The sequence below is a fragment of the Microtus pennsylvanicus genome, chromosome 21 (assembly GCF_037038515.1).
Source record: "Microtus pennsylvanicus isolate mMicPen1 chromosome 21, mMicPen1.hap1, whole genome shotgun sequence".
Taxonomy (NCBI): domain Eukaryota; kingdom Metazoa; phylum Chordata; class Mammalia; order Rodentia; family Cricetidae; genus Microtus; species Microtus pennsylvanicus.
In genome coordinates this window covers 13286258-13303725 of record NC_134599.1, presented here as the reverse complement: position 1 = coordinate 13303725, position 17468 = coordinate 13286258, and the positions used below count along the sequence as shown (strand labels likewise).

General features: G+C 47.8%; 1 protein-coding gene across 2 annotated transcripts in view; it reads right to left on the bottom strand.

Moving 5' to 3' along the window:
• The window catches only part of Mindy4 (MINDY lysine 48 deubiquitinase 4), a 111857-nt gene that overhangs the window by 74999 nt on the left and 19390 nt on the right, over positions 1-17468 (bottom strand). For both annotated transcript variants that reach the window (XM_075955477.1, XM_075955478.1), the window contains exon 5: positions 16554-16960. In XM_075955477.1, the coding sequence (XP_075811592.1) occupies positions 16554-16960 (407 nt within the window). The remainder of the gene's footprint in view (positions 1-16553; positions 16961-17468) is intronic.

The window sequence follows — 17468 nt, the reverse complement described above, 5'->3', positions numbered from 1 at the left end:
CAGCCAGAGCTACATAGTGAGACCCTGTCTCAAACACACACACACACACACACACACAGCAAAAGTTACAAACTTCTGTCACAGCAGAATGAAGCCCTTGCTTTACTGGATTCTAAGGATCTGAATCTAATGGGACAGACGTGCATCTCCCAAATCCCAAGCCCTTGCTCCCCTGGCTTCATTCTCATGCCGTCACACCTCCCACAGCAGGCCACTGTCCAGAGGCACAGACTAGACTGAAGCCCTCAAATCCTGTCGGCAAGAAACAGCCCCAGTAACTCAGCCGGCAGGAAGAGCTTTGACCAATGGTATCTGGAGCTCTTTCCAGAATAAATATGAATCTTTTTGAAGCAGCTAGAACCACGCCAAACAGTCTGCTGGTGGAAATGTCATGTTGAACTCCATGAGGTATGTCTAATCAAAGGGTCAGGGTTCCAAGCAAACAGCCAGGGGGTCAGAAGCAGGTTCTGGGCCTTGCAGGATGAACGGGGGTGATGTGAAGTGACGGAGGGGCAGAAGCCAGCTTCCCAGTGACCAAAGGGACAACACTGAGGCGGCTGCTGTCTGGGCAACTGGTGCAAGCTGCCAGTTCTGTGAGAGACACGGCTCCCAGGAGTCAGCCCTGTGTGGCACAGGGGTTGCTATACACATCCCCATCGTCAGTCACGTCAGCATGTGCCCTCCGTTTCTCGGTGAGCCCATTTTACGCCATCACCTCACCCAGATTTCACCATTTAATGACACACACTCTAACCTCGGTCTTTTCTCAGTAGTAAGAAATACATCTCTTCTGCCACACTTTTCCCTGCCTGTGCCATGTGCTTTAAATTTGCCTTCACTGAAAACAGAACAAAAGAAAACACACAGACGCGCAAGTGAGAGAATGGAACACACACTAGCGCACCCTCACTTATGATGTCCAGTCACACTTGCCATGGTTTCTTTCAACGCCTGCATGTAGATACACACATTCTCTTTCTTGGAGGGGGCGAGGGAGTTGTTTTGCTGAACCATTTGAAAGTAAGTTGCAATGTCATGCCACACCACAGCTGAGTACTTCAGCCTGCCTCTCCTAAAACAGCAACACTCATCCTGAGAATTCTAGGTGACTCATTTATATGAGGACATTTCAAAGCCAGGATCATTGCCTATGTACTCCCAAATTCCCACATTTAGGACCCGTTCCCTTTGGAGTCGTTTTCTTCAAAAAGAAGAATAATAAAGCAGTTGTAATGTCTTCGCCGAACAGCAAATGAGCTAGCCATGCTTTTGTTTGGATCTAAAATGGGACATGTTCAACTTTTCTTCATTTAATTTGCTCCTAGAGCTTTTAAGGTTGGCTAATTGGTCACATCTAGGATGGAAAGGGATTTGAGACTTGTTGGGAAGTTTGGGTAGGGCACAGGGGTGACTTTGGGCTAGTCTATGATGTGAGTAGATTTCCTTGGCAGATTTAGGGCTGGCCCAGGGACAGCTATCACATGACCTCCATACAACAGCTTCTATGCTGCTTCCTGGAAGTGGGTGCAAATAACAAACTTGTGTGGCGGGAAGGAGGCAGAAATCTTTAATAAATAAAATAAATAAATAAAATAAATCCAAAGGAAAAAAATAACAAACTTGTCTCTAGATCTCTTGTAGGGGCAGAGGGCTGGGCCTGGCTCCCATTAGGTGATGCTCCTGGGGTTCTCGGTGGCCTTCTCTCTTTTCACCCCATGAAAATGGGGTGAAATGTTACATGGAGAGAAATAATCGAAACGAAGTGACCCTGGGTCCACAGGGAGCCATATTGTCACTTATAAGAATTCTCCTACTCCCAGAGTCTTCACACTTGCCTAAGGAAGCAACAGAAGGGAAATGGAGAACCACAATCGTGTAGGTCCAGTAGGGGCAGCTACTATGCCTGTCCATAGTTCAGGAGAGAAGTGAACAGTCACACCCGTACCAACCTCCAGAACTGTCAAGTGGAGCAACCCCTTCCCCCTTGACCTTCACGGCAGAGGGAGGAAAACCTTCACCACCAAGCAAGTCCACTGTCATAAGTGACTGTCAACAACCAAGCAGCCACATCTTGGGGAGTCATCTGTGCCCTCTTACAAAAGATCACCCCAGGTGGGCTTGTTGACTGCTTACTCTCCTTCATGGGGTGGGGTACCCAGTGCTTCCTCCCACCTTTTGTAAGTAGGAGGCCTGGGGGCAGGGCTAGAGTACACACAGGCTTTGAAGACCAGAGTCGGGGTTCCATCTTTGCATGTAGAGATAACCCCTCATCCCTGTTGGGTAAAGACTTCCCAGATGCAGCTTTTTGGGGAGAAGAGCACCCACACCCCAAAAGCAAACCTCACCTAAACCCTATAAGAAAGCCCAATAAACTCTTTGGTTTCCAGAAGTGAACTTTGGAGGAATCATGCCTCCACCTCTCATTGGGACCTTAGGAGGAGGGACAGACACTGCTCATGACAACCCTTGGGAAGGGATTTTAGCAATACCATTCATCCACAAATGCACCAGAGGAACTACTAACCTGAACCGTCAGGAGAGACGTGCTGAGAATACAGACACCCAGGAATATAGGATACCACCGCCCTTGCCTACAGTCCTCACTGGAACTCTGAACATCTCTCATTAGCCATCACAATCTTGTATAGTCTGATGCCAACCTTGTTATCCCTCTCAGAAAATTCCCATCTATTCAGGAATACGCCCATCTAAAAACAATCAGCAGGGGTTGAAACGATGCAGCTAAGACCAGCTGCAGAGGACCACAGTCGCTTCCCAGTACCTCCATGGCAGCTCACAACAGTCTGAAACTCCAGGTTCAAGGGATCCAGCACCCTCTTCTGGACTCTGAATGCTCCGGGCACTCATGTAGTGCACAAGCATACATGCAGGCAAAATCCTCACACGCGTAAAATAGAAATAAATAATGTCTTTAAAAACAACGAAGTGTTTTACCTAACCACATGGAATGGGAAGATTGTTATTAAAGTAACTGTTGTGGAATGCATGCTTTATGTACATTACTTTATTTCTTTATAACAACAAAACAATCCTACAAAGGTAAGTATTATCCCACTTTAGAGGAATAAACTCCTCTACAAAGAAGAGAGAAGACTGCCTAAGGTCACCCTGTTAGTATGTGGCAGAGCTGACCTGTACTCAAATCTGTTCAACTCTAAATCCAAAGCCTTTCTGCCTTGCTATGCTGGGAGTCACTAAGATGCTGAGATGGGCTTCAAGATCCTGCAACAGTATCAAATGCGGCTTCCCAAGTGGCAGTCCACCCTAACTGGATGTTCCAAAGCTCGGCTAGATTGAAAGCCAGTGGCTCACAGGCTCTGCTGAGTAGAATCAGCCCTTTCACGAGGGACTTAAAAGGCACTTTGGAGACTTGCAATGCCCGCTGGGGCCATCATGACAGAAATCAATTATCATCATGGAACATGGCAGAAAATGAACTGTAGGAACTCTCCCCCTGGCAGACCCAACCCTAGCACACATGCAGACCCCTCCAGGCTCTGCGGATGATGTATTTCTGCTCTCTGCAGCTGGAACCCAGGCCTTGGTTTGCAAGCATGCTCCCGTCTTACCCGACTTGCAAACACTCCTCCATCCCTTAATTACCCAGAAGCCCCAACCACCACCCACACCCTAGGCTTCTCTTACTGTTGAAGGTCCTCTGGTGGGACTCCTGGTTTCTGGGTGTTCTTACCCCTCCTGTTCCTCAGTGCCATGTAACCCACCTTCTACCCCAACCTGCTACCCAGAGCACTCTCCCCGGAGCCACTGATGAGTCCAGCCATTCCAAACTGCCACTAGATGGGCATCGTACCACCCTCCCCAAGCCACCAGTCACTGCCTCCTGGAGACCATCTCTGCTTCACCGGGACTGAATCAGACTCCCCAGTCTCCCTTCTGTGCTGACCACTCCTTTCTCTTGCCCCATGCCAAGCATGTGGGTCTCCTGCTGCAAGATTCTGGCCTTGATGCCTTTATCAGTCACTCTTGGCAATGTCCACCTTGCAAGCACTTCACCAGCCAGAGCTAAGCCAGCACCACCCTAATGATCTAATGATCCTCTCTCTCCCCAAGCCTCTTGGCAGACTTTGCACAGGATCTGTATTCTGCTTGACTTGAAATATGGGAACAAAAGCTCCCCTGTAAGTGTCCGGAAACACCCATCTTCTTCCTGGTCCACACAGTCCTGCATCCTTGCAGCCCCCAACCTCCAGGCTCACAGCCTTCCTTGCATCCCACACCCTCAGGTTTTTTTTCTCTGGAACTCAGCTCCTTGCCTCTCTGCCACTTTGTTCAGGACTACACTGGACTAGGCTTCCTTTAGCATGGCTCTACCTGGTAATCGATCCAAGTCTCCACACATAAAGGATGAAGAGGTAGAAATGCCTATTTGGTCAGTATATGTATTTACTCAGTACATGTATGCATCAAGATATCATACTGTACCCAACAATATGCACAATTATTATGCACTAATCAAAAGGTGTTTAAAGTTTAAGGACACAAAAATAGTATCTTTTGGGACAGGAGGGCTTAGGACAGTCTCCGTGTAGCCCTGGCTATTCTAGAACTCACTCTATACACCAGGCTGGCCTTGAACTCAAAGATCTGCCTGCCTCTGCTTCCTGAGTGCTAAGATTAAAGGCATGCGCCACCACTGCCTGGCCAGAAATGCTATCTTGATTTAGTCATTTCACAATATACATGTGTCAAATTATCACACTGTACTCCATATATCTATATAACTAACAACCATTGATTTAAGATATCACCAGAGCACCCAAACTACATGGGATTTATTTCTGTGTTTCCTAGAAAAGGTGGTCCAGCTTTAAAGTCATCTAGGCAGTCTACCAGTCCCCTCTCCTCCTGGTCCCACACACCCTGTGTCCCAGCTAAAACCACTGCCCCTTTCTTCTGTTGATACCATCTCCTCAGCATGGAATCGCCCACTCTCTGGAAACCCTTGCAGCGCCAGCTCCTCAGAAAGCCTTCTTCCTTAGCCTGGCATGGAGACAGGGAGGAAAGAAGCCATGCTGGCTAGTTTTAAGTCAACTTGACACAAGCTAGAGTCATTGGAGAGGAGAGAGCATAACTGAGAAAATGCCTCCATGAGATTAGGCTGTAGGTCAGCCTGTGGGGCATTTTCTAAATTAGTGATTGGTGGGGAAGGGCCCAGCCATTGTGGGTGGTGCCACCTCTGGACAAGAGGTCCTGAGTTCTGTGAGAAAGCAAGTTGAGGAAGCCAGAGGGAGCAAGCCAATAAGCAGCACCCTCTCTGTGGCCTCTGCATCAGCCCCTGCATCCAGTGAGCTACCATCCTGACTTCCTTTAGTGATGGACTATGATGTGGAAGTATATGCCAAATAAAACTTTCCTCCCCAGGTTGTCTTTAGTCATGGTGTTTCAACACAGCAACAGTAACCCTAACTACGGCAGAAGCCCGTACAGGCTGCCCATGTAGATCTACACCGCTCGGCCATTCTGCACTCTGTCTCCCACCTGTAAAATGGATTCAATAGCCCTCCCGGTGTTGTAATAAATAAAAGACTTCATCTACATCTCTTACAATTAATAGGGCCTGTTAGATAAATGAGTACCCAATAATGTCACAGCTTCCTTATCCTTGACACAACCCAGGCTCTCTGCATGGCCTTTGGCTGTTCTTGGAACACCCTCAGCCCTGTGGAACATCTGTGTATGGTGTCTCGGCCTTCAGAGGCAGGAACCCTCTTCAGCATGCTCTCCCCAAACCACGAGAACAGCAAAAGGTACTCTGCAAAAACTTTGCCGAACTGAACAAAACCAACTACCACGTATTTAGATTGAGATCAAAAACTGTTTACTCTGTCAGGAAAAGGCTCTGCTTCTAAGGGACCCATGGCTCCGAGACTGTCTTCAACAGGAAACGAAAGAAATCCCGTGGCTTTAGTAACTTCTTGTGGAATGAACAGAGAAAACAAAGTAGACTTTTCTGGAATGAGGTGCACACATGGAATCTGACTGCTCAGGAAGCTGTCCTGGCAGCCGTCACTTTGGTTTGATGAACCCAGCTTCAAAGGCCATCTCTTAAAGGTGGGAGTGTCTTCCCCAAGAGGGTGGCACAGCGGAATTCTGTCACCCGGCTGCTATTCGGGGAAGTCAGCCAGGGAGTCGGGAGGAAAGGATGGAATGGGATTGACTCAAGCTCTCTCCACCCCAGCCCCTGAGCATCCTCCCTCAGGAAGACTCAGAGGAAGAAGATGGAGGTTGGTCTTTTGTTTAAATCCCAGTCTTAGCGGGGCTATAAGCACATGGGCTTCCATTTTTCTCTGTGACCCACCAAAGGTCAGAACTGCTGACAGACAGCAGAACTGGATGCAGGCCTGGGGTAGAGCTAAGAAGGACCAGGACAGCTGCCATTCGAGTTAGGATGGAGTTTCCAGGCAGTCCAGCCAACTTATTCCCCCAAAAACTTAGGTTTGGAGGACAATGAAAAACGATGAATATGTTCCAGGCACTACAAGAGAACCTTCACAGAGCCCACTCAGTCTTCAAGTCAGCCCAGCCCTAATGCATGAAACTACCTCTAAGATCCTACGGTACTTCAACCACCACCATCCCTCGGCCCTGAGAGAGATCCTGTGTGGGATGCCCCACTCTGCTGAGGGGAAGACCTCACACTACACACACAGATACACCATACACTCACACACATACAGAAAGAGAGAGAGAGAGAGAGAGAGAGAGAGAGAGAGAGAGAGAGAGAGAGAATATCTCCCAGCAAAGCCAACAACTAACCTTCCCTGATACTTATTGGAACAGTTCTGAAAAGTACAGAGGAGGTAAGGTTCCAGACCCTTCGCTCCCATGCTCAGGCAACAGGAGGAACAAGACAGTCTACCAACTCTTCCTAGTGTGTTGTGTGCGTGAGAGCCGTGAAGAGGTGGGCCCGAGCCCAGCGGCAGGAAAGTAATCAAAAAGGCGTCCCGAAGGAGGTGATGAACAGCAGGAATTCAGTTGGGTTGGTCGGTCTGACTGGCCTGGTAGTTTGGTCTGGTTGCTTAGTCAGGTTAGTTGGGTTGTTTGGTTGGGCTAGTTAGTTGTCTGGGTTGTTTAGATTGTTTTTATTAGTTACCTGGATGGTTAATTGGTAAAAATGAATGCATGAGAAGAAATAAATGCATGGACATCAATAAGAAAACTACAGAAAGTTTGAATTGCTTCAATTCCATCAGAGGTTCTCTCTCTCTCTGTTTTTTGGGGGGTTTTTTGTTTGTTTGTTTTGTCTTGTTTTGTTTTTGTTTTTCGAGACAAGTTTCTCTGTAATTTTGGAGCCTGTCCTGGAACTAGCTCTTGTAGACCAGGCTGGCCTTGAATTCTGAGAGATCCGCCTGCCTCTGCCTCAACATTTATTATTGCCATGCTCGAAAATAGAAATGGGGAAAGATTAAAAAATAAGGCCCCAAGGATTTCAAAGTGAAGATGAAATATCAAATTATTGTTCAATATATACTACAGGTTTCTCTAACACTGAGAGAAGTAGAAGTATACAGATTATTTTATCCAGGCCACTGGTGGTTAGAGAAGCAAGAAAACTAAAGTACAAATTCCAAGGGTCATACCTTCCCGGTGCCAACCTTGTTGTCATCCAACAGCCTCGAGAGTAACAGCCTCCTCAAGTTCTGCATCTTAGATGCTTCATTTGCCTCACCCTTACGCTGGTTCCATGAATAGGAAGATAGGCTTAGCCCTGTCTCTACGTGGACCTCTACTGGGGTTCGGGTAGCTGGAGACCTGTGGGAAGCTAGCTGGGAGATCAGCAGACTGGAGTCTCAGAATCAGAAAAGCACAGAGGAAAGAGAGCCTGAATAACCAGCCCTGCTCTCCCACAAGCATCTTCAGATTCTCTCTGAGCTCAAAGCCTCCTTCAATCCAAGAGCAGCCACTTCATCCACGGGAGACATCTTCCTGCTCTGCACACCAGGTCTCAAGACCACAACAGAGCTAGCAACCTCAGAGGAGGACTCGGGACCCCAATAATGTCCCAATAAGAGGAGACACATGTGAACTGACTTTTAACACACTTTCTTGGTTTTAAAAGAAATTTGCGTCATGGAAAGCCTCGTTGCCCTGAAGGATGCACAGGATCAATGACATGGGAGCCCTGGCACTCACTGTACCTGGGGGCTCAGAGATGCCATTCCCCATTATAGCCACTCAGCATTCGACTGCCAGTGCCTACTGTGGAGAGGGCAGCCTTGGAAGAACAAAGAAATAGTGGTGGGCTAGGAGTAGCACATACACAAGGTCAGGCGTGGCCCAGAAAGAGACCTGGGCTGCAGGGGTGGAGGGCAGTGGGCACAGAAGACAGATCTCCAGAGCAGAATATGGAGAGAAGCTGAGCTCCAACAGTTCACCTGGTCCAGTGGGAGGGCCAGCAGGGCATCTGGGTGCTGTATAGGTCTCAAAGAGCAGCCAAGTTTGAGTCCCCAGGGTCTTACACAGAGTCCAGACAATGCAGAGACAAATCCAGAAGGAAATCCAACCCACTCCTCATCCCATGTGGTACGCTTGTTGTCATACTCGGGATGTTTGGGTGAGGGCAACAGTCGGTAAACCGCAAAGGCCACATCCTCCCCTAAGAGTCCGCCAAGCCTCAGCTGGCAGAAGTCCCTCCATCTCAGGATGTGGACAAGATCTGTGGGTCTGCAGCCTCTGTTCCCAATCTGGGGGCGCCCGCAAAGAACTGGGGAGGGGGGGTCTTGGAATTGAGAGAACAGTGGTGAGGGAGAGAAAGAGAGAGTACTTAATGCGTACTGCTAACTAGACACAAGTGGATAACCAGAAGTCCCAAAGATGGTCAGGGCTATGCTGCCACCTAGTGTCCATTCTGTAGAGCCTGAAAGATCTACAGAAGTCAGAGGAACCAAGTGTCCTGGACCAACCACTGGCCTGGGCAAAGGCAGGACAGGGGGCTGAGGTGTCTGAAGGAGCTCTTTCGACCCTGCAAAGGCATCCAGCAGAACAAGACAGGTAAGCCTGTTCCGGGTCTGTGGACCAAACTCCCAGTCACTCCTTGGCTAAAGTGGTTGCTTTCTATGAAGCCAAAGTCCTCTACACCCATCCCATCTACGGACCCCACCAACTTCCAAGTACTCACAAATTCTCTTTGGGAGAATCATTATTCCTCAGATTCACCAAGGAGGCTGCACACTGCCCAGTCCACCCTAGGATGGAGAGCCTATAGTCATGACTGACACAAATTCCAAAAGCTCGTCCCTTGCTTCTTGTAAGTAGGACCAACTGAGGCAGAGTTCATGCTCCACATCTCTCTATGGGATCAGACTAAGACCTGATACCCTTGCTGAGTCTGTCCCCTGCCATGGTTACTCCCCACCTCACCCTGTCACAACAGCAACAGTATCTGAAGTAAGAGCCACAGGACAACTCATGGCACATGTTAGTGATCGGTCTCTGACCCTCAGGAAGCCACCTGGAAGGACACATGCTAACCTGGGCATATAGATGGTGCATGATGTCCCAACTTAAGCTCGTTTCAGTTCATCTTCCTTTTTTCAGAAAAGGCAATCCCTCCCTGGAGCTGAAGCTTAGGGACTTTCTTCCCCCTCTTCTCTAACATGGCATATCTAATCCGTGGGGGAAATCCACCACACTCGCATGGCTTCGCACCTTCACCTTCACCACCCGGACTTAACAAAGCCGCCGACTGCTCACTCTTCTATGGCAAATACCTCCTAACTGGCCCCTTGCCTTCCACGCCAACAATCTTGAGTCTCTTCTCAAGCCAGCACTCAGCTTCAGGAGGCCCATCAAAAAAAACCCAGACCACAGCACCCCTCAGTCCAGCCTGCAGGGCTCAGTATGTCCTGAAGAAAACAGAATCTTCAGTGACTTCCACAACCATACAAGCAAGTCCTAGCTTCTGCTTCCTCCCCTCTCCTGTCCACACTGGCCTTCAATGCTGCCCGCCCTGTAGGGCTGATCTCCTCCTATCTGCTTCCAGAGGTTTGCGTGGTCCTCCTTCTTGAATTCCCTCAGGTCAGGCGATCCCTGGCTTCTCCTGGTTGTACCCTTTCCCTAACCCTCTTCCCTGTTTCTTTTTTCTCAGAAAGTAAGGATATGAAATTAAGTCTACCTAAAAGCCAGGGAGAGAGCTCACAAAGAACAGGACAGAAGGGACAATATTCCTGGATCACGGCAGCTGTGCTTGGGGAGGGGGGTAACCACACACTCACAGCACATGTGAAGCATTAACTACAATGTGGAGATGTCCCAAGAGTCAAGCGCCCCCCACATGCGCCTGGGCAGGCCCTCCATTCACTTTCCCACCCCCACATGATGGTCTTAGTGTCTAAGGACCTTCTGACTCTGACTGTCTGTGACACCAAGAAGTTAAATGGGTACTAAAGGAACATCAATTAATCTATTGCACTCTGCCTTTTTAAATACCCAATTTAAACCTTCACAGAAAAATTCAAATAAATTAAACTCCTCTTCCGTGGAGAACTTAATACTTCCAGATTGCATCCAAAGAACACACCCACTTTTCTCTAAGGAAAATCTACTCATGTTGGTGACAGTAACACCCTCTCCCCAAGCTCAGGAACCTGCCATGGTCCCTGGGCATAAATGGCTATCGCTATGGGGTTTTCTGTTTCCCTGTTCATACAAGGAGCCATTTTTCTTTTTTAAGAAAAGGTCAGTCGGGCAATGGTGGCACAGTCCTTTAACCTCAGCAATCAGGAGGCAGAGGCAGGCAGATCTCTGTGTGTTCGAGACCAGCCTGGCCTACAAGAGCTAGTTCCAGGACAGACTCAAAAACCCTGTCTCAAAAAAAAGAAAGAAAGAAAGAAAGAAAGAAAGAAAGAAAGAAAGAAAGAAAGAAAGAAAGAAAGAAAGAAAGAAAAGAAAAGAAAAAGGTCAATACAGAAAAATGCCAACTCCTGGAAGGTACAGACAGACAGACAGAGGACAGAGGACAATCTTTAAAAACTGTAGTGAGATCAAACAGAATTCTGAAATGCTGCAAGTAACAGCCTCGTCCTCTAAAAATGCTCCCACGCTAACCCAGGCCTGCTGCACTAATGTCAGACTATGCAGCAAGCACAAATGAAAGGTGTGGATAACTGCTGGTCACATGACCTCAGGTGAGGCGAGCAGCCTGGCTTTCGAGGAGGGCCCCATGTCATCACAGAATCCTGCCTGTAAGACAGCAACAGAGGAGAAAGCATAGCAATGACCGCGGACTGAGCAACTGCGGTCAGCTTTGACTGGGGGAAGGGACCGGCAGCCAGGGACCACCAGCAGTCATTTGAATGTGTAAAGGGTAAGGAGACTTTTCCCTTAGCCCCCAGAAGGCAACCAGTCCTGCCCCCGGCTCAGCATTAGGGAGACTCAGCTCGGATCCCTGACCTCTGTGTGGTCAGATGCTGTACTGTTACATTACACCCAGGATTTTGGCAATTCTTAAGCTTACAATAGGAAATGGATGCAGGCCCACACTTGCCTACACCATCAGACCATCCACGCCCCTGCTCCTAACCAATGGTTTGTGTGAGTCTGGACAGCTACTTGGTGTGGAGAAAGTTCACTGCTCCCCTGCTCAGAGGCCTTCTGCTTTCCTTCATGCCTCCTTAGGGGATGAAGAGGTGGGACTTGTCTAATGGCTAAACTTTGTAGAAATAAAGGGACATACTAGGGCCAAACCCTTTCCTTCTAGGAGTGAGCAGTTCTTCCAAGGGTAGCCTCCACACCAGGTGACCACAGGCCTACAGTGAGCTAGAAAAGGCTGCCTCCCTGGGCTTGCCAGCACTCAAGACCTCCTGACCTCTCCCCTCACTTCAGCAGTCACAGAGATGGCACCAGCTCTTGCTCCCACAGCCTTTGTTTTATTAATTTGTTTGGGGGGGGGGGTGATTATCTAACAGAAACCTCTCCCATAAAAAAACTTCAGAACTAATATGTGCCTCAATGGATTATTATGAAGAACAAGTGAGAAAATGTGGTGCATTTAATATGGTGTCCAAAAATGAAGGAAAGGGAGGAGGCAGAAGAGGAAGAGGAGCAGGAGGAGGAAGAGGAGTACAAAAACACATACACAGAGATGTAATGTTGGTTGACTGACAGAAGTCAGCACTGTTAAATACACACTGATACCCCTGGTTACACCTTGCCTGATACTGGAAGACAGGGGTCTGTGCAAACACTTTAACCCACCTCCTCCTCCTAGAAGATGAAGTTCACATCATCTCCCAAGGTTTAATAACTGATCATGGTGGCAGATGTTATGAAGGACACAGTTGGTGTGCCAACCCAGAACCATACCTCCAAAGGGGCCTAAGTGCTTAAGTGTAAGCAGCAGGTACCCAGCGAATGCCTGCTGCTTCCCACCAGGGGCAGGAGAGCTCTGGCAGTGCGGCTCTCTGGCCAGCAATGTGTGTAAGCAGGATGTGTTAACAGTCAGGGGCACTAAAGCCCAGAGGGAGTGTGAGCAAGCCACGGACAGTGGGTGACGGCAGAATGAAAACCAAGTGAGAACCAAGGACACCAGGCCCCCCACTTCCCACACCAGAACCACTCTCCCACACCACCACACCTCGAGAATGGGTTGCCCACTAGCTCTGATGTGTTTCCCTTCTCTGGTACAGAGTTTCTGTGGCAATGGAGGACAACCAAAGACGCTGCATTAAACTAGAGGTAAGCTGACTGGCTCGGCATGAAGAGGCCTCTGACGGTCGGCAGCAGCAAAGGTGCTAGGAGACAGTGAGCGCCACCCAAAGGCTGTGGACAGGATTCGTCCTGGGGACAGACATGACACATTTGTTCACGTGCTCAGCAGACTCTGCTCTGGTCTCACTAGATGCGCAAATGTGGACAAATTGATGCCTCTGAGTGTGTTTCCTCCTCTGTGCAATGGGGCTTGCTTACCACGCACAGACCTGATGACTAGGACACACCAGTGCTTTACACAGCATGGGTGCACATCAAAGAATTCCTGATTTCTGCACCGTGCTGTCGGCAGCAGTGATGGTTCCATTGGGCAACCATTCGTGGAGTATCTGCACACCAGGGACTGTCTGAAAGGCAGGGAACAGAGAGGTCCCTGTCTTTGAGAAAATAACCTGCAGTGGAGAAGCCGGACAATAGACAAGTAAGGAAACCCAGGAATCTCTGGTGCTGATAAACGCTGCGAAAGAGGAAAGCATAAACACATGACTAACAAAAGAGGGACAGCGTCAGATGATGGGGAGCACAGCCTTTACAGGAGGGGCCAAGCTGTCCGCTCCACAGGAGGGGGTGGACATGCTGTACTATAGAAACAACCCCTGTGGGAAGAATGAAGAACTAAGTACAGCAATGGAGGAGAAGGACTGGCCCTAGCAAGACACAGAGTGAGAAATACAGGGTCACAGTAGCCAGAAGTGTGGCTTCAAGGTAGAAGGAAGGCAGCAGATAGATAAGAGGGAGTGATGAACGGACAGAAGGATGGAGGAAAGAAGGGAGAGAGAGAAGAACGGAAGGGCAGTGGGAGGGAGGAAATATGTCAGTGGGAGATCCTAGAGAGCCCTGCCAGAACAAGACCTCAGCAAGGAGCACAGGTGACAGCACAGGTCACTGTGGAAGATCAGATTACAGAGTAGACAGCTCAGAGAAAGCTTTTCTCTTTCTAAAGACAAGGGGGAGGGCTTTTTCACCCCAGCAGGAACAGACAAGTAAATACATAAAAGAAAGTGAAGACCATATGTGAACAGGAAAAAGCACCAGAATATTGAAACATAAAATCAAGAAAGAATTTAGTAAGAGTTGAAAATGAAAAGCGTATACCAAACAAGATTGATTACACAAGATTAAAAATCGTTACTCAAGAGAGGCGTGATAAACAAAATTTGCAGACAATAACAGAATTAGAGGAGGCATTTTGCAAAGTCTAGAAGCAACAAGAGACTATCATCCACTGAAAGAAGCTAAATCCTCCTTTGAATAAGATGACCTGATGGCTCAGCAGGTGAAACAGCTTCCTATCAAGACTGACTGACCCCCTGAACCCACTTGGAGGAGGAGACAATGGACTCCCAAAAGTTTCTCTCTGACCTCCATACCTGTACTAAGGCATTCTCTCTCAGTCAGGACCAATGTAGCTATTCTTCATGCCCAATGGCTAGAGTCTAGTCAAAATTACCAAAACTGCATGGAAATAGAACACAAAACAGAACTAAAGTTCAATGGAAAACTGGACAGCAGCAGCAGACCCACAGGAATCATGGGATGGGGACTGTAAAATCATGATCAAAATCCTATACTGAATTTAAGGAGAATCTTAAAGGGGCTGGCTGAAACCTGTTTTTTAAGTAAATAAAAATTCTAAAATGTAAAGATAAATAACAGAAATTAAGAAGTTATTTAATAACTTTAACAGCATGACAAAACAGAAGAAACATGAACCAAAAAATAGATGAAGAAAAAACATCTAGATGGGGGCTGAGCTGGTGTGTGTTCCCCCAGCCCCCGCACCCTGGGCAGAAGGGGACCGAGCTGGTGTGTGTTCCCCCAGCCCCAGCACCCTGGGCAGATGGGGACCGAGCTGGTGTGTGTTCCCACAGCCCCAGCATCCTGGGGGCCAGGAGTCTGAAACTAGCCTGGACAGTGAGACCTCACTGCAAAAAGGAAACAATCTCTGGATGGAAGAACAGAGGGAGAACGACCGAAAAAAATGAAGAATGTTAAAAAGCCACAGCACATAAACACGGTGGAAAGACTATATGTGTAAGCAGAGTCCCAGACCAAAAAAAAAGAAAGAAAGAAAAGTGGTGAAACAAAACCAGTATTTAAAGAGTCAGTAGAGGATGATTTTTCAAAACTGATTAAAAAAAAGATCCATCCTCAATTTCAGAAAGGTTGATCTACCAAAAAAGAATCATCAGTGAAAACCACACTGGGGTGTTGCATCCAAACTGCCAGAAGTCAAAGAAGGAGCTGAAAGTGGGGGGAGCAGCAGAGGTTTTTAAAAGACAGGTTTCCCTCACAAGTGCAAGGAAACTTTCCAAGTGTGACCGGACTCGCCACCAGCCAGGAAGAACACCTACGGCGACAGAAGGTCACGTGCAAAGACACCACACAAGAGGAAAGTTGAGAATCAAACATTAAGGATCCACAACAGTAAACTAGAACACAGTCACAAACCAAGAGAAAGTAGAACTAACGAGATCATTAAAAAGGGCCCAAATTAATGGAAAAAAAACCCAAACATAAAGCCAAAGGGGTTCCTAGACAATATGATAAGCAAGACTAATGTGCTGTGAATGTACACACACACTCAAGTGTGCAAGACGGTAATGACAGACCGCTGATATGTTAACCACTACTAACTGACAATTTCAAGAATGAAGCAGAGACATCACTGTGGATCTTGAAAGTAAAAAAAAGCATATTTTAACTGTGTGATTTATACCAATATTCTAAATACAGCTAAAATTGTCAACATCTTCGAAAAATATAACATTGCCAAACCAACAAAGAATAAAAGTTTCTAATTAAAAGTATTTTGATTGAGTATACAGTTTAATACCCTTTAGAAGTCCTTCCCACTAAATTCTACCACGTATTGAAGAAGACAAAGCATCAATCTTATGCTCACTCTTCAAGAGAAGAGAAGGAAGCCAGCAACCAATGAGGGAGTGGCAACAGGAAAACCCCACCAGCCAGTCTCCTTCATGAATCTATGCACTCAAGTCCGAAATAAGATATTAATGAATTAAATCCAGTTATAATCAAGAGGCTTGCTCTTTCCAGGTGCAGGCAGGACTAGTTGAATATTCAAAAAATCAATTACCTCAGAAATCCCCTGTGGCTCATTATGAAAGAATGGAATTAAAAACAAGACCAAAGCCGGGCGGTGGTGGAGCACGCCTTTAATCCCAGCACTCGGTGGGAGGCAGAGGCAGGCGGATCTCTGTGAGTTCGAAGCCAGACTGGTCTAGAAGAGCTAGTTCCAGGACAGGAACCAAAAGCTATGGAGAGGTGGGCGGTCCTTGGGCTTCCCACAGGTCAGGGAACCCTGATTGCTCTTCGAGCAGATGAGGGAGGGTGACTTGATCGGGGCAGGGGGAGGGAAATGGGAGGCGGTGGCGGGGAGGAGGCAGAAATCCTTAATAAATAAATGAATTAAAAATAAAATAAAAAAAAACAAGACCAAAGAAATAAAAGAATCACTTACAAGAAGCTCTGGGGCTGGTTCATCATTGAATGCAGGGAACTCTTAGCCACACCAGCCAGGTGTGCCTCTCCAGAGGAGCTGGGGAACCTCAACTAAAGTCATCGACAGTTTGGGTGACGGGAAGGGCAGAGAAGGCCTCCCCAGAACACCAGAAGGCGTGACCTCTGGCTTCATTTTCTTCCTGGTTGATCACGACCCCTGGCCCCGCCTCCCTCACAGGCTAGCAGTGAGAGCACAAGAGACCAAGAGAGCTCGTGAAAGTCACGAGACGCTGGACCACGTGTACCAGGTGGTGTTTGTTTTTGGCTCTGATGCTCACCTGAGAGATGGGGGCTGGCTGCCCTGTCGCTTGGACACTCTTTTCAGCTGCTCCTGGGTCATCCTGGAATTCCCATCAGGCAAGTACAGCTTCGAAGGTGTTATGCTGGCTTCTGTGTGGCTGTATCCCGATGGGCCATCCTCTGAAACACTTCTGGGCCTGGGCCTGTTTCTCTGTGACAGCTCTTGGCTGCTGGAAGTGCCATTTGGCTTCTCCACAGACAGCTCATTCAGCTGGCCCAGAGGGCTCCTGGAGATGGAGTCACTGCTCAAAGTGGGGACCTCCTGTGGACCTGGACAGGCTGGAGTGTGGACAAGAGCCTCAGATGGCTGCTGGCTTTCCTCTGGGGCATGGAGCTTCCTGTTCAAGGATGAAGACCGTCTCAGAGAGCGCTTGCGGAAAGAGTCCTGGAAGGGTAAGGAAGAGACAGAGAGCATCCTCAGCTAGGGAAGCTGAGAAAAATACTTTCTTTATTCCTTGTGATGGTCCCTCCCCACAAGATCTGCTCCCACCCCAACTCCTTCCTTTTTTTTTCTTTTATTGAAATGCTTTTTTTTCATACACTATATTCTGATTACAGTTCTCCCTTGCCCTACTCCTTCCTGTTCCTCCCTACCTTCCCTCCCGCCTGGACTCAAACCCTTTCTGTCTCTCCTTATAAAACACAGACACTAGGGAATAATAACAAAATAAAACAAAAGGATAAAAACAAAACAAACAAATTGGAATAGGACAAAACACCCAATGAGAGCCAAAGAAGAAGCACAATAAAAGCACACAGATGCAGAGATACACGCAATCATACACACAGAAATCCCACAAAACACAAAATAATATATACGGAAAGGACCTGTAAGGTAAGGGGGAAGAGAGAGAGAGAGGAGAGAGAGAGAGAGAGAGAGAGAGAGAGAGAGA